At 45.3% G+C, this 24,297-nt stretch overlaps 1 protein-coding gene across 2 annotated transcripts in view; it reads right to left on the reverse strand.

Moving 5' to 3' along the window:
- Positions 1-24,297, reverse strand: part of LOC146813792 (cap-specific mRNA (nucleoside-2'-O-)-methyltransferase 1-like) — a 946,504-nt gene that overhangs the window by 516,851 nt on the left and 405,356 nt on the right. For both annotated transcript variants that reach the window (XM_085610255.1, XM_085610254.1), the window contains one exon: positions 22,750-22,948. In XM_085610255.1, coding sequence (XP_085466381.1) covers positions 22,750-22,948 — 199 coding nt within the window. The remainder of the gene's footprint in view (positions 1-22,749; positions 22,949-24,297) is intronic.

Raw genomic sequence — 24,297 nt, forward strand, 5'->3', positions numbered from 1 at the left:
CTGGATGCTTCGACATCCAATAACCAGACGAAATTCTGGGAATTGGTGAAATGGGGCAGGGACCCAGATTTGAAAATGCCTTCTAATCATGTCCTCCCCGGAACTTGGGTGGACTTTTATGCATCCCAATTTAGGTGTGAGATCTCTGCACCCCTTACCCTGCTAAGTGATGAGTACACACTGTTGGACCACGGAGGGGTCCTGTTCTTTTCTGAACAGGAAACAGAATTAGCATTGGGTTTGACCGAATGGGGGAAGGCTCCTGGGATGGACCTAATCCCCGTTGATCTGTTTAAATCCAACCAAGGACTCTGGATCCCGTACATCACTAGGCTAGCAAATGCAATTGCCCAAGGAGCTAGAATCCCAATGAGCTGGAAGGGGGCCGAGATCCTCCCAATATATAAAAAAGGGGACCGGTCCAACCCGGGCAATTACCGCCCGATCAGCCTTATTGATTCTCTCCAAAAGGTCATCGCTCGAATGATCTTAGGCAGAGTTCAGGGATGGATGGTTTCAGAGTGCATTTTGTCCCCTATGCAAGCAGGCTTTAGAGCTGGTATCAGTACTATCGACCAGGTGTTTAGATTTTGCCTGATGTACTGGAAGGTGGTGCTGTTAGGTGGGGGGAAGATTTTTGCCGCTTTCATTGATCTAAAGGCTGCTTTTGACATGGTTCCGAGGGCCAAACTGTGGTGTGTCTTGAGAGACCTAGGTTTACCCCCGGAACTTCTGGATTTAATCGTCAAATTGCATGAGGACAATTTTGCCAGGGTTCGATGGGGCAGTCAAGGTCAAGTGACGGACAGTTTCCCAGTAACACGCGGGGTCCGTCGGGGTTGTGTCCTGGCGCCCACTCTCTTTTTGCTATTTATTGACCAGGTAGTAAACTTTTTCAATACTTTTCCAACAGACGCTCCCTCCCTGGCCGGGAAGAAGTTCCCCATGCTCATCTTCGCGGATGACACTCTGCTCCTCTCAAAGACCAGAAGCGGTTTACAACGGGCATTGAACCGCTTCGAGGAGTTTTGTGTCATCAGCGACCTGAAGGTCAACGTGAGCAAAACTAAGTTCATGGTATTCTCAAGGAATACTCCGGTTCGGAGCTCAGTAATGATGGGTGGTGCCAACTTGGAACAAGTAGACCATATGTCCTACCTAGGGGTTACATTAGATTTTCGCCTGCGATGGAAGGAGCAGGTAGTTGTACAGCAGCTTAAACTGGCCCGCCTAACTGGCTGTCTTGTCAGGGAACAAAAGAGATCCATCACTAAACGAGTGCACCCCGCGCTAAAAATCTACGATGCAAAGATCAACGCAGCTATTTTATATGGAGCGGATCTTTGGGCGTACACGGATCTATCTAGCCTGTTTAAAGCACAGTGCAAGTTCCTGCGGAATTTAGTGGGGCTTCCTCAATCAACCCCATCTATACCCCTTTGTTTGGACTTGGGATGTAATCCAATCAACGAGATGGCGAGGTACAGATTGGTGGCCCTATGGAGACGGATTTGGTCTTCCCCCGACCTTGCCTCATTTGCTAAAGAGCTTGCCGAAGTTAGGTCCCTGGAGGGTTCCGGGAGAATTCCATGGCTATGTACGGTTAGAACCATTTTGGTCCAAATGGGTCTGGAACAGTTGTGGTTGTCTCCTGGAACTAATGTGTTTCCCTCCAAACCAGAATTTAAAGCACTGTACTGGGCCTCGGTCAGACAAACCCTAGTGTCTGTTTCCAGCTCCACTAGTCTAACTGGCAGGTTCCTGGCTAACAAGCTGGACCCTTCCCGCGAGAACTATTGGGACATTATTACCAGGCCGTTGGATAAGAAACTCTACCACCAGTTTCGGGTGGGTTCTCTGCCCCTGAACACATTTGTTAAAAATTGGGGCACGGGAACAACCGAATTTTGCAAATGGTGCCCTGGCCACAAGGAGTCAGAGGGCCACCTTTTATTTGCCTGCCCCAAGTACCACGACCCTCGCAAAAAATGGTTAAAACCTTTGTTCCTACGCTTTACTTGTGGTAGGTCCGCTGAGGCTATTCGGGTACTAAAGACCAATACTTCAGAGTTGTTTGTGGTGAGCACAGCGAAATTTTTGGGTTGGGCTTGGATTATTAGAGCCCAAAAATAGTAAGGAGTTGCTTGATCATACGATTCATTTTTAAAAGTTTTAATCTAAAATTGGATATTGTACAGTATCTTAAGATGGTTTTATTTATTGATTTTATGTTTTAATAAGGAACTGTATACACAAACGGATCGTCTTAATACAATTGGGATGTTTAACTGGGATTATTTTTAAATGTATAGTTTTTATTGTGTGTAAATTGGTCAGCATGTGGTGTTTATAATGTATGAATTTATCTGTTTGTGTAAACCTCGTTGTCTTTTGTGATTTTATTATCGAAATAAAGACTTTAAAAATCTGAATCTGAATCTGATCATTGCACATCACACCGTTGACGTTTATGGCAGTTTTTCATCCTTCTTTGCACACCTTTCCAGACATTCACAGCTCCTCCACTATCAAAGTATCCCTTTATCCCCACACGGATCTAGTCTTTCTTGCCCTAATGTTTATCTTCCTCCCAGCACTCTCTGCTCCTGTTTACTACTGTCGCTGTGCCGTGCTCTACCTCGGCTGTTCGCTTTGAAACTTTTCAGAGGGTTTGTTGTAGTTCCTATAGCTGTTGTCACTTTTTTTCCACTTCCCTTTAACAAATATCTTAACCATTTCACTCTCTCTTACTTTCCTCGTCATACTTTTATCCGCCCCAAGGCTGCTTATTTGTTCATGTCTTACGTCTATGCCGCTCATTGAGTATTCCTTGAATTTGCTTCTTTCTACACATGGGCTAATTCAATTGAAAGAATGGGAGACCAGAACTCCCAGATTCATAGATTTCTACAAAACGTATTGGAAACAATCCAGGAGATACAGAGAAGCACATTCTTGCCAAAAGAACAAGTTGCCTTCTGTGATACTCTTTCTGGTGGATACTCTCACAGCGGATTCCTCAACTTTACCTGGATCTGGAGACTTTTCTCCAGCAATGCTCCAGCATGCCACTAGGCAGCGCTGTGCGGCTCTGTGCTGGATCCGTACAGCCCTGGAAGTGATAGAGCAGAACCACATACGAGCGCCACATCAGAGCAATTAGGTCAGATGAAATGAAATACCAGTATTTGTGAAGCGCACAGCTACCTCCGAAGTGGTGTCCTGGCGCTGGGGGCCGACGGGAAGGTTAAGCGAGCTTGCCCAGAGTCACATGGTACTGGGCTAACCTGCCGCCGGCACTAGGGATCAAACCATGAACCCTGTAGTCCAGAGACCGGCACCCTGGCCGCTACACCACACCTCTTCCAGATGGTACCACTGAGCTCATTTCTAATTTGGAACCTTTTTAGATGTTAAATAGAGGCCACTCCACAGAAAGGATAGACAGGGGGGCAGAGAGGAATTTATGATTAGTTAGAATATCCACTTAAAGAGTGTTACCAAAGGCAAGTGTCTATATATTCTGATGGATCCCCCACCTTAGAATAGATACAAAAAGTCGTACCGCCACAGGTGTAGGGATCGTGGTTTGGACTCCGACCACAAGGTCTTGCAGGGCCAAGGCGGCGAAATGCCCTTCTCTCCGGACTCGAGGCTGTCAAGGCAGTCGTGCGTCATTAATGTGTGTATATGGACACCCATGTTGCAGCCTAATAGATATGAAGGACAGGCAGTCCATATGCCAACGCTGTGGGAGCGGTCTTAGTCCTTGTATAACGGGCTCGCAGATTTTCTGGAGGATGTCTCTTGGCCTGTATGTAGTAGAACTTAATGAAGAGGACTATGTACCGCAACAGAGTTCCTCTTTTCCACAGCCTTCCCGTTCTTTGCCCTGGAGAACCCCACAAGAAAACTGATTGTCCACAAGGTGTTCCTTGATCCAGTCAATGTAAAAGTGCAAAATCCATGTGGGATCTTGACGACAAAGCTCTCCTCCTCTTCGAACGCTGGCAGGGTGGTAGATTACACAATGTGATAGGGAGTCACGACTAAAGGTAAGTAGGCAGTCTGAGTCCCTAGGACCAATTTGCCTGGGAAGAAGGTGGAGTAGGCGGTTGCACCAACAGTGTCTGAAGTTCACTCATGCAATGAGCTGACAATTGAAATGAAGGCAATCTATAAAACCAGGAGACGTAGCAACCAGCTATGCATCGGCGAAGTGTGCACATATGAGAAAAGTCGAGATCAAGTTCTCATTGTGGCAACACTCACGGTTTGGGAGGAAAGATGTGTATAGAACCTTCTTATAAATCGCATCACAACAGGTGATTTAAAGAAGGACAACTGGACCGGAAAAAATAGATGTCCAAAAGAGCCGACAAATAATATTTAATATTGTCCAGTGCAAGGTTTTGGTGGGCCAAAAATAAAACAAAAAAAGAACATCCAACAGCTTTGCTTGTAAAGGGTCACACTTGTTGACACCACATCAGGCAACAAATCTGTCCCAGAGCCCAGCGTAAATGGAGCTTGTGGAAAGGCGCCTGGTGACAATGTTGACAACCACCTCTTTGGCCAGTAGATCAAAAGGAGTCAACTGCCACAGCTCAGTCTCCACACAAGGAGGTGTAGATTGAGCAGATTCAGGAGGAAGTCCCTGCCCTGCAGCTGCAACATAAGATCTTCTTGAAGTGGTAGCCTAATTAAAGGAGAGATGTTTATGCCCAGAAATCCCAGGTATGACATTCTCCTTGCCCGATCTTGAGCCACTAGGATGATGTGGGCCCAGTCATTCCTGCTCTGTTTCGGAACTTTGAGCAGGAGAGGCCAGAGTAGGAAGGGCTACAGAAGTACCATATTCTATTCCATATTCTATGGAATGTTCTCATGGAAACTCCAATGTGCAAAGCACTCAACACTGCACATTCTAGATGGTGGCAAAAAGATCACCCCACTGCCAGAATATGCCCGGCCCCACCTCTGGATGTAGACACCATTTGTGATCGGACAGATGCTGTGTGTTCAGCTTGTCCGCTATGGCATTCAGGGGACCCTGCCAGGAGGTCTTCAAAATGCCCTTACGTTCCGACCAACTCAAGAGATGTACAGCATCCTGCCACTGAATCTAAGATCCCACACTGCCTTGTTTGTTGCAATATACATGGTGGGGCTGTTGTTCTTGAGAACCTGCCCCAGCCGTCATCTAGCCTTCAAAGCTAGATGAATGGCCCTCAGCTCCAACAGACTCATACAGAGCCAGTCTTTCATCGGAGACCAGAGACCCAAAGATCTCATCACAATCGGCTTTGAGTGGAGAAGGGAGACAGGCCTGGCACTGGACCAATTTCATTTGAGCTGCCACCATTACAGGTCATGAGCTGCCTCCTCCGAAATATGGATGACATCCAATAGAATTCCTTGATGCTGGGCCTACTTGAACTTCAGATTCTATTGCAGAGGCAGCATATGTCACCTGGCATAGCCGACAAAGAGAATGCAAGAAGCTAAGAGGCAAAGAAACATCAGAGATTCTCTCACCATAATAGAGGACGGTCGCTGAAACATTGGGATCACAGCCTAAATATCCAGGACTCGTTGAACTGCAGGGAGGCCTTAAACTGCTCCAGGAAAACTCCAATGAACGATAGTGTCTGTAAAGGAATTAGTTGCCACTTCGGCTTGTTGACAGTGTACCCAAATTGTGTCAGGCAGTTCAACATGCTCTAGAGGTGGTCTACGACTGACTGTACAAAGCCAACGTTCAAGAGCAGGTCAAGGAGTGAGGGGATAACTGGCATACATGACCTCAGAAGGAAGGAAGTAGCCACTGCCATCACTTTCATCTGTGAGGGGCGAATGGTGCGACAAGCACAGCAAACTGAAAATGCTCCTGCCTATTTTGAACTGCAGATAACCTCTGTGGGACTGAAGGACGGGTATATGAAAATATGAGTTTTGCAAGTCCTATCACACCAACCAGTCACCTAGGCCCAGAACAGACAAAACCTGGGCCATTGTGAACATTTTAACTTCTTCCTTCCGCAGGAAGGCATTCAGAGGTTGTAGGTCTAAAATTGGCCACAGACCAGTCCTACAGAAGTAAATGGTAAGTCTAAAGCATTACCGACATTCCCCATTGCTCCTCCTGTGTTCAACCCTCTTACACATCTCAGGACCTCAAGTTCTGCCAGTAGAAGGATGGCTAAAGTTTATATGCTGTGCTCAGATGCCATTGCAACTTCTCATTTGCCGGCAGGGCCATCGTGGGTGGTGGATCATGGGCATGAACGAGTTGACAAAAATGGGACTATTGTTGCTCTCATGTTAAGATGAGTTTATCCAACTAAGGGAACAAACTAATTCATTTTAAGTTTGTTAATCACTTGGAAAAATCTCTGGTTGCAATGTGCAAATTTGATGTTTCAATAAGTGTGGATGGCCACTGAAATACTACCCACCAAGAGAGCTATTTTCACTTAGCCTAGCAGTGCCCGGTCACTTCGGCATAATGGCACAAGGTGAGCAAATTACTGGAAGATATCATTGGGTTTCACCTGCACTGACCCACATGATTCCACTACAGGGCCTTGTAGCTTACATCCCAAAGATAGCTTGGATGCTTGCAGCCCTTCTGTTAAAGCTGGCAAAGCGCAGAGTTTTAATGGCCTGGTTAAAGGGTCCCACTCCTAGCACAAGGCCTGGATAGATTGTACTGCTCATTGTAACAAATCAGCTAACTGCTATGCATTGTTACAACCTGTGCACAGTAAGCCCAGGGATATATGGAGTCCTCTCAGGAGCTTTCCGGAGCAACAGAATCCAACTGCAAGTGATAGAACCTATGGAGTCCAAGATGGAGGCCTTCAGATCTTTTGGTAAAGCTATGGCTTCACGGATGCCTGTTAAAGCAGATATTTAGCAATTAGGGAGAGTATATTTCATGTATATTACTCTACTCAAATTAGAATGGTGTTCACTTTATTGGACTGTGAGTAACCAATGTCGTGCTCTGCTTCCGTAGCCCGCATACTACGTGTTGTGATTTGGTAACTAAACAGATCAAACCGTGATGTAGTACTTGAATGCTATTGTTGACTGTAAGGTAAGATGTAGATCAAATTAAGTCCCTAAAAAATTGTGAATGCAACAACCCTCTCCTCTTTACAAGTACAGAACCCCCTTGTTAGAATCTTTGCTCCATGACAGAGACTTGTACATCTCTGGAGAATCCTGTGGAATGCATCCACATGTGTTGGTGGAGCACAACACTGATGCAACCACCGTCCCATGAAATCAGTAGTATCTAAGCCAGCACAGATCGCATATTTGGCCGTGTCTTATCCATCATGGAATGTCTGAACCAAAGAGGACCTAAGGTCCTTCAGCACCGCCGTCAAGATCTCGTTGGCCATGACCGAGAGGGCTGTCTGTAGTAACCAATGGGAAAACAACAATTACCAATCGCAATGCCATGCTGGCAGAGGACAACATACACTTGCCAAATGCCTCAACACGTATGAATTCTCTATCCAGAGATGTCGTGGGTAATGAAATGAAATTCACCTCACTGTTTGAAGCCTGAACCACAAACATCACCTGTGTAGATGTTTAGTACGAAAATCAGGGTCACCGGGAGCCGGTCTGTGACACCTGGCCACTAGCCGATTTTATGGCAAGCAGGTACAAGCCATTCATCAAGTGCCCATCACTGTATTAGGGGATCAAGAGCTAAGATGTGGCTGGCCTAGGTTGCAGAATTTCCATAGGGTTGTTCGCTTTTGATCTCAACTGAAGGTAGCTGTAATTTTAGGACCACAGCAGCTCACTGGACCACTACTGCAAATGATGCACACTCTTCTATTGGTGGCCCTAGTTGAGAGTCAAACCCTGCCTTAGGGGAGGCATCCAGATCACTGGCCTTCTGAACAGCACTGTGAAAGCTGTTAGCTCTATTAAGGTGGCACACAGCTGCGCTTCCCGGTAAAGCATAGTTTAAAACCTGTCGTTTTAAGACAGCATTGCTTCCTAGCACACTGAGTATTGTTTAGAAGTCATCTAAAGTTCAACAAAATTGGGAGCACGTCTCAAGGCACGGAAAGAAGAGAAATAATTTTAATTCACACTGGTGGCGCTTATATGAGACTGAGTTCTGTCAATAAGCAATAAGCAATAAATACATTTCCAGGGCAGTACGGTGCCAGTAACGCAGCTGCACAGCGCCACCCAGCAGGGTGTAATATTGTAACTGGAGAAACATTCCAGTCTAACACCTCGGGAGTAGTCTATGATGAGGTATCTGCGATTAGATGTATCCATCAGAATAAAATTAGCCAACACTTTACGCAAAAAGGCATGAACAAAATGTATGTGTCGGGTGTCACATTTTGAACTTGAGAAAAAAAAACTGCAAGCAGACATTTGTTGTTCGCTATTCTCTCATTAGCTAGCTCGGGCAGTGGGTGAACTTGTGGACCGCCATAATGTAGATATAGGAAATATCTAGTATTGTAAAAGAGTTCGACAGAATACCTACTTGGTTAGTGATGTTATATGGTTTCCACTTAGAAGAGGACTGCGAATTTGGGCAACAGGATGTCAGAATGCAGGGACTGAGTCCTACACACCACCAGAGACTGTTGGCCTAATTTCTGACTATCTCACAGTGCCTCACCGAGCCCCTAAACTACCTGGGATGACACATGATTTTGGCAACATCTAACATGAACCTCTGATCCCCAAGGGAATTGTGGAAACAGATCTTACCACTTTCATTGGTTACTTATGCCGGCCAAGTTAAACATAAGGAAGATATGAATAAAAGTGTTCAAGACATTTATTGAAACAATCATATTCTTGCATAGAAAGAATGAGCTGCAATTATTAAGCAGATGAAACAAAGCAATCTAACCAGCATTACGAACTTGTGAACAGAATAAACAATCCAACAATGGTAGTGGTTCTATATAGATATGCATGTAGGTATTTCTAACCTGAGAGCATAGCAGGGGTACCCTCTGCCTAATCTCTTCGGATAGCCTGAGACCCCATACCTGAGTGAATTGGTCTGGTGCTGAGTTGGAAATCCGCCCTCTGCCAGATCAGGATGGAAGATCAGCATTGGCAGAGTTGCATGCTGAAATACGGCGTTCATTACAGAACAGCTGTGGCTGGAATGCCCCTCTGACCTCCAAGAGGAGAGTGTAGTGTCTATATAACAACAAGCATTAAAAATGCAGTAGGTCTCGCCTTTTATTAACTTAAAGCCATTTGCTTTGCTATACAATACCATTATCAAAGCAAATGGCTTTAACTTAATCAAAGGCGAGACCTAATGCGTTTTCAATGCTTGTTTAAAATGATATTGCAGCTGGGGTTTGTCTCTTGTCAGGTGGGGCGGGAGCTGGCGTGCTTGAGGGGGTGAAATGGGGACCGGAAAGGACCACTTTTGCGATGGGGAATGGGGGGGCTCGTTAGAGGGTACTGAAAAGGGGGGCGGCACTCAGAGTAAGAGACGGGGGTACGGAGTGGTTGTGCAAGGAGGCGGGGATTCGAAGACCGACGGGTTGCCGGCAAGGGAAACCGTGGCTGGGGCAGGAAGCCGGAGTAGAAGGGAGCTGCACCCCAACGGCACCTGGAACAAGACACCTCAGACATGGCGTCATTTCCAGGACGGGCACAGCTCCCGCGCCAATTTCCAATCATTCCCAGTTTTCTGTTTACTTTTCCTCTCTATAAGGAGTGGAGCAGAAGTTTTATATCCACAGAGCAGGAACGTGCCTGCACCTTGTCAACACTTTATACCGACTGAAACTTAAACCTCGACAAAAGCACAAAGGTACATTCCAGAAAAACCTTCCTATTAAACACACTTGAATTTGACGCTCCACTCACTCCCCCTTTAACACGGGTAACGCACAGCACGTTGTTTTCAAACTTAATCCCTCCTCCTGCCCCGTCATAAAACAATGTAACTGCGTTTAGAGCCCTCCACAAAATAATCTCACCCTTCTCTCAAGAAAAACACCTGCCTGACATCTGAAAACGGACTTCTCCCTGTACTCGTCTCGCACCTTATTTCAGTCATCCACCATATCCCCTTATCGCTCACCTCTGGAACCGTGGCCTCACGGCCCCGACGTCCCAAAACCCCTCTCTTCTCGCCCATGGCTACCAGACACATGGGGCTGTGCTATAGCACACTGGTGCCCGGCAAGCTGCAGGAGGCCCAGAGCCATAGCGAGCGTATCGACCGGGAGATATACGAGCATGCCAAGGAGGAGCTCAAAGTGCTGCGGATCCTACTGCTTGGTGAGTGGGGCAGCCGAAGGGGGGAGGGAGGGGCAGCTTGTGGTGGATACACATGGGAGACTCAGGTGGAGGCACTGGGAAATAACAAGCCCGGCGGTCGGCGGAGCGTGACACGCGCGCGCTTGGGGGCGTGTGCGTCTGCGCTTCTCAGAAGCGCGTCCACAGACACCGATCGCTGCGCGTGCCCCGGTCTGTCTCCCTTGAGAGGTATCACGGTAACAATAGTTCTCGTTGGCGGCAGCGCTTCGCGCTGCAACGCCAGCGAGACCTAAAAAGGAGAAAAATCATTGTTGCAGTCTACCATCCGTCCATCATCTCTAGAGCTTCAAACATCTGAAAATGTGTGTCTCTCTATTGATGCCCAACTTACAAAGAAAAAGAAGGATAATTTTGTGGCTTTCTTCTGTTTTTGTCAATTAAAAAGGGTCCAGCAAACACATCTCCTTTACTTCTAAAGCTCAAGTTATAAATTAAGTCCCTCTTTCAGATTAGACTACTGTATCACCTTATATTGGGAGGGGTTGGAAGAAAAACGGGCCTTAACAATGCATATTTTAGAGGCAGCTAGCAAATGAAGAGAGCATAGATGAATAGAGATTGACTGGTTATTAAGGCCAAGAGTCAAATATGCTAATACGATTTGAATGTGTTGCAAAGGCTTAAGAGAGTAAGCAAGAAAATTGACAAACTGCATTACAGTAGTCTAAGCACGAGAGGAGGAGTGCCTGACCTATGGATTTTTAGAAGACCACACAGGAAGTATAGGCAAGAGCTTTTTGTTACTGCTCACAGAAAAACAAGAAGGGAGTTTATTGATGTGATGATAGTAACTTGTTTCTGTAATGCTTCATACTGCACTTATGCTCCAAGTTCTGTAAACAGGTGTTCCTATTACAACAAGTATTGGCAAAGCAAATAGGTCTTGCCTATGTGAGAGCTATTGACTTCACCGATGTTTTTAAGCCACATTGTGGAGCAGCACAGCTGCTGTGCAGCATGGCTAAAAGTTTTAAAAAAGTGTTATGACGTGGCCAACACTGGCAGAGTCAAGACCCCTCTTCCCACCCCTCCCCCCATGGCGGGTGGGATAGAAAACAGCAGGGATGTTAGGAGGAACAGGCAAGACAGACAATGGGACGGAGTGCGGGAGGGAATGAGCAAGAACAGGAAAAGAAAGAAAAAAAAAGCAGCACGCCCAGTGCTGGCCACGTCATAGCGCTTTTCCTTATGGCAGGTGTGAGCAACACAGACAACAGAAAGGTCGGGCGGACGGCACGAAGCAAAATGGACAAGTGTGGAGGTAGAAGGAAGAAGTAACATAACGGAGGGTCAGAAGGGAAAGAAGCAGCATGGACGAGTGTGATAGGAGGGAGAAGTAGTAAGACAAGGACAGGGGAAGACGAAAAGAAAAAAATAACACCTCAATCACAGCATGCGCAGCAGAAGGACACTAATCATGACGAAGCAATCAGTCCTGGATTCATGCGCCACACCAAAGAAGGGGGAAGTGAAGCCAGCACACGCTGGTCAATTAGGAGGGAGTAAAGTGACAATGGAGCAAACTAATGATAAGCAATGTGCGGGCTCCAAGCCTGTAGTGGTATACAATATCTCTTGCAAGAGTCAGTGATTGCATGCATGTCTTAAGCGAGACCTAAAAATTAATTAAACACAATTTACAGACATTGGAAGGATGAAGTTTGAGCTTGCCTTGTGGAGATTCTAACCTGCCCTTCTGAGAAGAGATCCTTCAATGGAATGAGCCATCCTGCCAGCTATGATCAGTTCAGTCTAATCTCCCCACTCAAAACCATAGGTGCCAAATCCACAACCCACCTTTTGGGTTGAAGAAAAAAAATTCTACCTCCACTACCAACACAAAGTGTTTTGGAAGAAGTACTCAATCACATAACAAAAGCAAGAGAGAAAGATCTTAGCGGAGAACCCCCTAGTCTAAAGCAAATAGGAATATTAAACGGATTACTGGGAACGCACGCGACCAGGAGGCCAGGGCTGGTCTCAACTATATTATCAGCTCCTCTACATTTTCACTTTGATTGGACGAGGCGTACTGTTTAAACGTAGCCACAGCAGGCATTAAAATAGTTATTGCGTGCAAAACTGGGCAATAGTTGCCAGCATAAGTGGCTCCTGTGTAAACGTGTAACATAGCCAATGGCACAGTCAAAAGTAAAAGAAGATTATCGTAGCGAACCTTCAAAACTAATGTTAGGCAGCAGCAAACATGTGTCGAAAAATGACAGCAGGCCTATACACCTAAATTAGTAGATTAAGAGAAGTGCAATAGTCCAATACAATTAAAAAATATAGAACCCTAAAAACAAGCATATGATTTTGTTCCACTCATGTGCACAGTTGTTAAGTGCCCCAACTCAAGTGCGACTTCCTCCAGTATAGACTCTTGTAGCTATATAAGTTTTCCTTCTGGGTCTTGTGGTTCTACCTTTATCATAAGAGGCTTAAAAAGATTGCAAATGCTGGTGACCTAAAACCCAGGCCTGCCTGCGTATATATTTAAACAAAAAACATAAGTTGTGTAGTTAACCAAGACGAAGGAAAATATAATTATTCTGAAAGGGTCAAAACGCCGTTGACACGAGTAAAAAGATTGACAAAGTTTCTTGCTTTTTGCAGATACAATTATTGCACTATTGTATCCATAGCGGTTTGTACTTTTGATTGTCAGAATTTATATTGGTTTTGAATAAACTTGGTCTGGCTGAACCGTGTTACATACTGGTTGAGTTATTATTGCCCCTTCTAAATGTTTGAAATATTGTTTTTTTGTGATTTAGTCCGCACAGAAATCTCATACCCATATATCGATGTTTAAAATGAGTTCTATGTGAACGTTTTCCCTCAAGGCTTGCCTGCATGTGTATCACAAAACACAGGCCTCTGTGGCTTCGCAAACAAATAAGCTGCAGAAGTCTCTATATATGCCCAGGTGAAGTATTTGCATCAAAGAACATATGGTGCCTACCCACACACTTCCTTCCCCTCGAAATAAATCACTCACAACATGTTAGACTGAAAAAGTTTCGCTCCTCTGCCAGGTGTCAGTAGCTAATCAGGTCCTTCTATATATTGGCATTCAAGTCATTTAAGTCCTGCCTTTATAAAGGGGAATAGATTACAAGTTGTGGAATGCAAAGAACGAAAAACAAATAAAGGAAAGGATCAGATGAAACAACTTGAAGCCTCTGAGACGTCACTCAGTGTCCATCAAAGTGAGCTACCATAATGCCCACTACTGGGCCAATAAACTACATTCAGCCAGGTCTCCCCTGATGCCCATTAGGCCGTCTGCTTGCTGCCAGCACAAGTCCATATACGATTGCCGCTTTGTGCGCATCAATGCCTGCATGCTTCTAGTTCTCTGAACAGATGTCTATGTATTTGTGGAAATAGGCAACTGTTGGTGGTCTGTGTGCATGCATCATGTGCACCCTATGTTGTGTACCTCTGCACAAACACTATCAGGCTTTCTTGACGTCTAGTCCACACTCTGTTATGGAGTTCTCAGATCCCCTCTAGTTGTCAAGGAAGGAGTCAGGAGTCTGTCCAGTATGATTAACGCACACTGAGTGTAATGGATAATGGGCCAGGGAGCGGGGCGCTAAGGGAACCACGTGAAGGGTCTGCTTCCAGAAAACAGCAGGAATCTCAAGTTATATATAAACTAGCACCCAATCTCCTTCCCAGTCCAAGAAAAGACAAGGTAAACATTTTAACATGATCCACTCACCACCAGCCCCCTTGCACTGCTCAGACACTTATGGTTATTGTACTCTAAGCGAGGGTTGCTCGGCTGCAGACAGGGCCCTGTAGTTAAATTACAGACGTAGGATCCAGGGCACCTGGGTTAGAATTCTTGCTGCACCACTAGATCATACCGTGTGATCTCCCACTGTCTCCGCATGCCTCAGGTGGTGGTGATCCCTTGGCGCCAAACCATTTTCAGCACTTTGAAGTACCATATTTACTACACAACAATTCAATAATTGAGGGGGGGAGCAGTAGCAATATAAAGAATGTGCATCGCTTCTGCACTCGACCTAGCAGCTTTGTAGCGCTGTAAATACCAAGTGTCGCGATTACTCAAACGTATTTAATCAAACTCGGGGGGAGGAATCAGAAAGACAGAATTCACACACGTGACTTTGTAGGAGCGTCTTCTCTTAGCAGAAGATGTATTCTCAATAGCTACATCCACTATAAAGGATTTTGAAAGAGTTAACTAGCGTCCTCTTCCATTTCACTGTGACGGTTTCTATTCTGTCCTCGATGAGCTCTCGCTTATTTACAAGCGGGGCTTAAATAGATTTCTCCAAAATTCAATTGATAAAACATGACTGTGGCACTCGAGTCGGAACAACACAATAGCAATGTTGAAATCAAAATACATGATTTCACCAAATAAAAAGGAAATACATTTCCATGCTAGGTTGGGCACCAGTCGACCAGGTTACACCTTCGGGCACATAAAACATCCACAAGTAGGAAATGAGTGTAAATGACTGCCTGGAGAACACAACGGTGCACTGATGCAAAAGGTCTACAACATTCTTAAACTCACATTTTTAACACCTTTTCTGAAAAGGGACACTAAATTTACAAAAACGAAGAGGGGCACCTGTTCAGCAGACTAAAGTGCACAGACAGATCTAAAAAGGTCTCTAGGGGCCATCCTCCTCAAAGGGTGAGCCTCAGAACTGTGTTCAACCTCCAATGTTTCACTTATACACGATGTTGTTGAAATCCAAGCCCCTTCCCATGGATGGTAGTTCGATACATACTATTATACATACACACACACACACACACACACACACACACACACGCACACACACACACGCACACACACAATTACATACACACAAAACTCCGACAGTCAAAAACAAATGATTGCATCCAAATGAGACAGACTCCAGACGTTTTTAGAAAATTTGATTTGTGAAACCGGTCCAGGATGTGGCCTCAGATTCATACACATCTGCTATGATCATATACTAAGAGGAATCAAGGATCCCTTAGTTGCATTCAGGAAGGGAAGAATGGGGGGGGGGGGGGGGGGGGGAATAAAAAAAGTTTAAGGTAACTTACCTGCACTATATCCAGTACCGTCCCGGCAGCTACAGTCCGGAACCCGGCAAGCAGGAAAGGAAAGAGCACTTGCAGGCCAATGGAGAAAGAAGTCTCTTTCAGAGTTTCACTGGGACTAGGGTCCTGGTCCCTGCTGAGGTCATGGCTCTCCATGCTCTGGCTGCCGTTCTCCAGCAGGGCGGCATCTTCGCACGTGGCGTTTTTTATTTTTTATTTATTTAATGTGTTTTTATATAGCGCGGACTTTACCCGAAGGTGTCAGAGCGCTTCACAATAGGCAAAGTAAAGATACAAGAGGAGAAGAATTACAAGTGAGCCTGTTACAAAAACAAACGTTGGCGTTGGCGCGCGAGTCAATCACCGCCAGCCCTACACTGTCCCGCGGCCCCAGGAAGGCAGCCTCCACTTGCTCCAGTTCCAGGTTGCTATTGTAGTCCTCGTGGTGGGCTGCGCCATTGGCCAGAGAATTCTCCTTCTGCTCCGTAGAGGACATGGCAGACACCACCACTATGTCGCTTTCCGGCTAATTTGGCATGCGGTGATCACCTATGCGGCACGCTGCCTGAAGGTGGCACGAGGGGTGCCGTCTGCCCAGAGAGGCCAGCTCTAAGAGAACCCGGCCCTCACCCGCAACACCCAAGACTGTGCGAGCGGTGAGAATCCCCATCAAGTACACAATCTCACAGCCAGGAGACTCACATAAACAAGCCCGGCGGTCGGCGGAGCGTGGCGCGCGCGCTTGGGGGCGTGTGCGTCTGCGCTTCTCAGAAGCGCGTCCACAGACCCCGATCGCTGCGCGTGCCCCGGTCTGTCTCCCTTGAGAGGCATCACGGTAACAATAGTTCTCGTTGGCGGCAGCGTTTCGCGCTGCAACGCCAGCGAGACCAAAAAACCTACTGTGTAGGACGTGCAACACTAATGTTTCGATGTATCTACATGTTAGAAACAGTCTCGGAGCGCACAACACAATACTAGGATATCTTGTTCTATGTTTCTAGCCTTGTAAGCAGAGTACAGACAGTGTAGCAGGAAAGACTTCCGAGAAACAGGCAGCATGCACAGCGTCCTCGCAGAATAATATCATGCCAGCAAATACATAAACAATATAGCTAAAGCGAAGTCTTCTCAAATGTGTCAAATATGAAACTCAAGGGAGAACCAAAGTTGGCCAAGAGGGCTTCATCACAGTGAGTTTGCAACAATGCAGATGCACTGGGACACTGACAAAAAGGTTTCCAAAGTGTCAAGGTCACATCTAGGTTCAGCCTATCAGGTTGTGTCTCTCTCAGGTTCCATTCCAGTGCCAATCGCAGTACAATGCAGAGTAATTTCACTGACATGAGTGCTAACATGAAGGTGACCAAAAGCACAGCCTTGGCAAGAGAGGGAGCAGATCAACATAGAGGAACGAGTGACCACTGCCATCAGAGTAACAGTCTAACAAACTCTTCAAGAAGGATGGGTATAGGGCACTAGTAGCTCAGATCTTCTAGATGTGCATTTACTGTCAGGTACCTCCCCTAATGTAAGGGAGAAGTTAATTAATTTGGCCAAATAAGATGAAGTGGGGTGCTGGTACCTTTCAAAAGGTTTGGGGGACATGGCATTCAAGAAGTGAGGAGTGGAGTTTAGCTTTGGTGTTGGTAAGTTCGGACTGGGGAAATTACCTAATGGACAAACAGATGCTTTTAATTTTTAGTATATGGCAACTTGAACTAGGTCGGTTTGGGGCAAGGGAAGATTTAATGTTCCTTACTTTCTCCTAAAAGAAAGAAATCATGGGTTTTGTTTGATCTGTTAAGGAAGGGCTGAGTTAGGTCTATGGTCCCAAATATCGTTCAATATTAATTTTAATTCAGCTTGTACAAAGCTTGAAGACAATTGCTTTAACGTCAAATGAGTTTATGTTTACATTAGTTGACTTCAGTATAACCGATAGATTTCTTCTTTTCATTTAGGTGTTTTAGCGCCAGTTGTTTGATTTTTTGATAATTTGTCTCTAATTTGATTCACACTAGATCAGCGCTCTCCGTCCTTTTCTGCAGTAAGAGATACTTATGTTAAATGAAAATCATCTTGCGCTACTAATATTATTTGTATTGTAATAGTGGCGGCATCAGACAACATTACATTAGTGGCCACCAAGTGTAAGATTACTAGCAGTGATCACATAAGTGAGGTTTGCCAGCAGTAATGTAAAGAAGTCCTTACCTATTTGAAATTACTCTACATGGTTAATACACAACACTCATAATTACAACACTGCTGGCACCAAGCTTATGATTTATCAGTCAGGTAATAATATAAGTAATAAGTCTCACCACATGATTTATCAATCAAATATCAGCTTTAAATAGATTTTGTAAATTCAGCCAATTTCTCCAAACATCTGCTTATAAGTTTTGAAAATACACTTATTTTCATCATGAATACACAATCTTAATGTCGGTGAACATATATTAATTTAACTAAGCAAGGGCGTTTAATTCACAGGTTTGCTGCAAAGGGAGACAGACACATGGCAAGAACGAGAGGCACAGAGGTAGATGTAAAAGATGAATGACAGTGGCAAGGGTGTACCTGGAAGGAGGTAAGAGATACATAAGAGAAACTACTATCCTTGGGGGATATGAGATGGGTAAAATGGTGACTCAGATCAACAGTAAGACCCCGCAACGGACAAGAGAGAAGAGATTCAGAGTGAGACAGTGCATGGCCCCTGCTCCACAATTGTGAAAATAAGCGTCAGATCACGAGACAAGAAGAGTAGAAAGAAGCAAGAAAACATACCACTTAGGCGTTCGTTCGCTCAAATGTGTAAGTCACACAAAATGAAAAATAAGTCACCCTAAAAAGAGCACTATGAAGTTGAGAGGAAAAACCTACAAGTAAAATAGCTACTGCAACTGCTTTTATTAAAAGTGAAGACTCAAAATCAGCATAAAACACTTGTTAAGTGTGAGAAAGGAATATGCTACTTACCAGTATGCATCTGTTCTTGGCATGTAGAGCTGCAGAGCCACACACTTAGGATAAGATCGCCATCTGGTGTTGGGCTCGGATGCTTGCAGGTTGTTGTTGTCTTCGGAAGAAGTCTTTGGTCACGAGATAGGTGACTCCTCCTTTGGACTACAGTGTGCATGGGCATCCACTCCATCCTCAGATTGTTTTTCGCCATGATGGGAGATGATGGAGTATGTAAGAATAAAGAAAAGGATGTCCATGTGTAATGTCTAATTAAGACAATGCTGGAACAGATAAAGGTCCCAGGGAGGTGGGTGGGCGTGTGTGGCTCTGCAGCTCTACATGCCAAGAACAGATGCATACTGGTAAGTAGCATATTGCGTTCGAGGCATATGAGCTGCAGATCACACACTTAGGATAGACTATATAGCAGTGTCTCCCCTAGCGGTGGTCACCTGTATCTGTTGCAGCAGTTTGGAATAAAGTTTTAAGGACAGCCTGGCCCACAGAAGCTTGTTGTTTTGCTTGCACATCAACACAGTAATGTTTAGTGAAACCGGAGATCTCGAAGCGAGATCTAGGAGAAACAATGTTTGCATTCTAAGTGTGGTCGAATCGTCCAACATCGGCAACATTGAGCAGTATGTGTAAGCGGCTCCTTGTTTCACTACTAGGAGGGACACATTTTCTGGCATATTCATTATAGAAAGAGCGCACCGCTCACTTGCGCCAAGGCCGGTTCCGGTGCACCCCCTCGGCCAATAATTGCGTGGATACTGAACTACAGGGATCGCGATGCTGCCCTACGAAAAGCGCGCAAGCTGGGTACTCTTCGACAAAAGGAGCTGAAATATCCTTTTTCGCGGATTCCACATTGCAAGTGCAGGAAGCGCGACGACTCTTCGTTCCGGTGAAAAAGAAACTCTGGGATCTAAATCTGGAATATAGCATGATCTACCCAGCCAAACTGCAACTTAAAATGGACAGAAAAGTGCACTTCTTCATGGACCCTAAGGCTGTTCTGCGGGCAGTCAAAGACAGGGAACAGCATCTGGAACGTTAAAGCTCGCCCGCGTCCGCACAGACACATGCAGAGGATTCTCCAAGCAGCCGGGAGGAGCAAGATCAGGACTAGTGAATGTAGCAGCTAAGTTGTTGGACTTATATCCCAAAGTGACAGGATGCCCCATTGGCAGCTAACATATTGTACTGTATTGGGGTGCGAATCGTCGCCAAGGGCCGGCCAGGTCCGAGTGCACTGATTGGAATTACCCCATTAGGCAAATTGCTTTACTTATAGCTTGATTGACCTATATTGGCTATCTGACGGGGTACTCAATCGGGGTCACACTGCATCTGTCAGTGTAATATGCGTCAGTTATTTGCAACTAAGTGAACTGATATGGTGGCATAGGGAGGTATTTTAGATGGTAACATCTGCCCCCAGGTGTATCACACTATCATTATTGCTTTTGTTTCTTGGAGTTTTGTTGTCGATCAGGATTTTGGGAGGGGTGGGTGGGGCATACATGGCTGCAACAGTTGCGGGTTTTCGTAGCGTGGGTGGGAATGCTTGTTTAAATGGTATGAATATTTGTGTTGTTGTAGGTTTGTCATATTATAGATGCACAGTAAACATAGCAGGCATAGAACTCCGTCCATCATGGTACTCCACCACATTGCAACTTATGACATGGAACGTAAGCGGTCTCAATGATAATAGGAAGGTTAGCCATATAGGGGCCTACCTAAAGAGACACTTTGTGTCCATTGCAGTATTACAGGAGACCCATCTAGCCCCAGAACGTAGTGGAGCGGTGCAGCGTAAATTGCAGGGAACAGGTTATTCAGCAGATTTTACCTTTAACGCCAGGGGAGTCCTGATATGGGTGGACTGAAAAGCGGGGGCAGAGATGACAGGTTCCTGCAAGGACCAGCAGCGCAGATTTGCGGTGGCCCTCTGTAAAAAAGCAGAATTAACCTTTGTATTAGTGGGGTTATACGGCCCGAATTATGATGATCCACATTTCTACAACTCCCTGGTGGATACATTGGTGCACTGGAGAGGTTATCCACAGGTCTGGGGAGGGTACTTCAATTGCATTCTGGATCCCACGTTGGACAGGTCCCGACATACGCCCAGCAGCTGTCGCAGTGGGCTTACATAATATCATGCACACGGAGAGTCTCATTGATGTTTGGCGGTACAAATTCCTTGCTACACGGGGGTACACATATTATTCCTATGCATTTGACACAGACTCGTAGAGACTTCTGGCTCATATCTGGAGGGCTAGCGGAGATGGTAACCACCTGCGCACACCTCCCGCGCACGTATTCCAATCATTCCCCTGTTCAATTTGCACTACGGTATCACTCCCCAAGAATACCTGCGTTCACTTGGCGCTTCCCACTCTACTCCTTATTAGACACGGTATTCAAAGCAAGGCTGCCCAGGTGCCACATTGGCAGGGTTAATGAGGCCCAAACAGTAAGAGGACAGTGATAAGCATGACGGACGAGAATGGTACGCCTCTGAGCATCATTGAGGAGATAGCAACACATTTCAGTTCTCATTATCAGACTTTGTATGCTTCCCAAATCCACACAGATAGCGCAGCCCTAGAGGACTATCTAACGTATAGCAAAATGCCTTGGCTAGTCACTGAACACCTTGGTGTAAAGTGTTTCAGGAGCTTGGAATCATTAGTGCTGACCTGGAGCCAGACCCCAAAATGGCACTATTGGGGTGGGATCTCTCGGTTGCCAAAGCATTGCGCCTGTTGCTGGCAATTGGATTTCTCCTGGCTAAGCGCCCTGTAGCGCTGGATGGGAGGCCCACTGCCACTGATCACAGAGTGGCATTCTGACATGCTGAATTGAAACACACAAGCTGATATTTAAGGAGCTGCTTCCACCTAGAAGCCGCCCCAGGAATTATTGGGGCCTGTATCAAACTTACCTTGTCAATAAAGCTGCTTATGTACACTCTGACCCACAGATTGAGGCCCCTGAGGCTCTATGACAGGAGAGGTAAATACAGAAATGTATTGTATTTATGCATAATGACATGTCATTCATTATTGAGTGGATATTGGGCCATGGGCCTCCTGTGAGCCACTGGCCTGTAGTACCACGGAGTCATCCTGCGGTTTTTGGGACTGTTCAACATAGCGGGTACCGCATTGTTGCTAATTTTGAAATGCCTGGATTTTATTTTGGCGCATGCAAATCATTTTGTCACTGGATCGCACATATGGTATAACTGTGCATATAGACGTCTGTTTTATGTTTTATGAGAAAACTAATAAATGGAGAGAAAAAAAAAACTCGTCATCCCCATGACGGTCGACAAGGGAAGAATAGGCAGGCGAAATCAAGAACCCAAACTGGGATTTTCCCCAAAGCAGCCTCTTTCTGAACCAGGTTCAGATCAGCACCTTAGAAACGCCAACCTGGGTGTGAGCCTCTTTATGAAGGGGCATGCCTTTCAGGGAATACACAGGTATGCTAGATGTGGAGGCAGACCTCCCAGGGGCATGAGCATGCAGTGGGTATTGGCGGCTGGTTCCCGGCCTGTCACCACATCCCCAGAAGCAGGCTCAAGGCACGGGTAAGACTACGCAAGGACAACAGCATGCAGTGGGCACACCGACTCATTCCCAGACCCTCATCACCTCCACCAGCAGCATACATGGGGAAAGACCTCCTACGTGGCAGGATGCAAAGTCAGCAATTACCTACTCAGCAGCACCCAGATCATCTCCTGCCAAGACATCACCCTACTTTTGGGGGATCTACGGTCACACCAGACTGCACAGGACCTAAGTCAGGCATGCTGCAAGCTAACAGACCATCAGGAAGGGGGAAACTGATCATCACTAACGGCTGCAGACTCTACAAAATGCCAGCATACCAGGGCATCAGGAAAGATCAGAGACATCATATTCTAAGTGAACTAGCCAGTAGGAACTGGGCTGGTGACATGATACCTTGCAGGGTAAATCAGAAAACTCTCTTTGTAAATCGAGGCAGAAACCAGTGGTGCGCAGCCAGTGGAGTTGTGCCTCTGAGTGCATTCTACACATCGGAGATAGACTGGGATATTTATCTGTGGAGATTACTTTGACCTATCATATGCCATACAACTATGAAAAAGTGTAATCTAGCACTAAAGAGTGACACATATTCCCATTAGCATTAACCAGATATCAGTTCTTGTAGGTTATCTATAGAGTTTCAAGTGCTCCGAAGCAGCATGCGATTAAAACAAAAAAAATAGAATGAAACAAAAGCAGCCTTTTAAAAAGCATCGTAACAAAACATATCTGACAAAGTGATGGAACATACCATAATAAGGTTCAAATAACTCGCTTGATGCAGAGTAGAAATCCTCCAGTTTGAAATCATGTGGCCCTTTCAGGGTCATTCCAAACCCTTTGGCATGCCACTTCTTCCTCCACAACACATATTCAGAGAACCCACCAGGCCCTGCACAGACATCAGCAAAATACAGCAGCTCTGGTTCGCGATCTTTCAGGAGAGGCTTCTAATGTATAATAGGAGATAGAAACACAACAGAGGTTAAGTCAAAAACAAGAACATATGTTCTCCTCTAAACACACTATTAACAAAATATAAGAAAGTGAGCAACTATGCGTCCAATGGCTTTTCATCACAACTACTAAAAGACAGCATCCTGGACAACTTAAAGGTAAAATGACAGCAAAACAACTATAAAGATGGAGAAAAGATACTATGAACAGCAACTGTAGATATTGATGCAACAGGTAAAAAAAGGTTACTTTTCAGTGACAACTGATCTCCGGTATGGGTGACAGCCTAGCATTTTAGCATACATATACAATATAATATAATATCCAAATGAGTTACAGGGGTTCTTAACTCTCAGAGTCAAGTCACTTTTCTGTATCAAATGATTGTCTTTTAGTGCAATCGCTTTACACTGTTAAGTGCATAAATGTCACAGCACCAGGAGGACAGCTTAGTTTCATTTAGGCAGCCAGCAATATGCTGCACTGGCATATTAAATAGAGCTTTCACCTGATCACCATACTGATAAAGGTCAAAAGTGCTAAAACATTTTGCTTAATAAACAATTCTAAACTGAAGGATTGAAAGGCATTTAACAAAGATATCTAACATGTTAAAAACACAATGGACTATATGTTCAAAATTTGAAAATAAATGATAAAATAATTTAGAGCATGTCATGGATAAATTGACATTGGAAACATTATTTGAACTAAATGCACATTAAACTACCTTAGTTTTTTTTTTAACTATTGTCTTCAACAATGCTGCTTGAATAGGAAGGAAAATGCTTCTTACCAGTATGCATCTGTTCTTGGCATGTGGAGCTGCAGATCAACACTTTGCATTAGATCGCCATCTTGTGTTGGGCTCGGATGCTTGCACCTTGTTGTTGTCTTAGAAGAAGTCTTTGTAGTCACGAGATAGGCGACTCCTCCTTTGGATGATAGTACGCATGGGCATCGACTCCATACTCCAATTGTTTTTCGCCATGATGGGAAATGATGAAGTTAATAGAAAAGAAAGAGATGTCCATGTGTGTATATCTAAGTAGGATAGAACTGGAGCAGATACAGGTCCCGGGGAAGTGGGTGGGCGTGTGTGGATCTGCAGCTCTACATGCCAAGAACAGATGCATACTGGTAAGTAGCATTTTCCGTTCGAGGCATATGAGCTGCAGATCACACACTTTGCATAGACTGTACAGCAGTATCTCCCCTAGCGGTGGTCACCTGTATCTGTTGCAGTAGTTTGAAAGAGTGTTTTAAGAACAGCTTGGCCTACAGAAGCTTGTTGCTTGGCTTGCACGTCAACACAATAGTGTTTAGTGAAGGTGTGTGTTGT

Source organism: Triturus cristatus, chromosome 6 (assembly GCF_964204655.1).
Source record: "Triturus cristatus chromosome 6, aTriCri1.1, whole genome shotgun sequence".
In the NCBI taxonomy this organism is placed as follows: domain Eukaryota; kingdom Metazoa; phylum Chordata; class Amphibia; order Caudata; family Salamandridae; genus Triturus; species Triturus cristatus.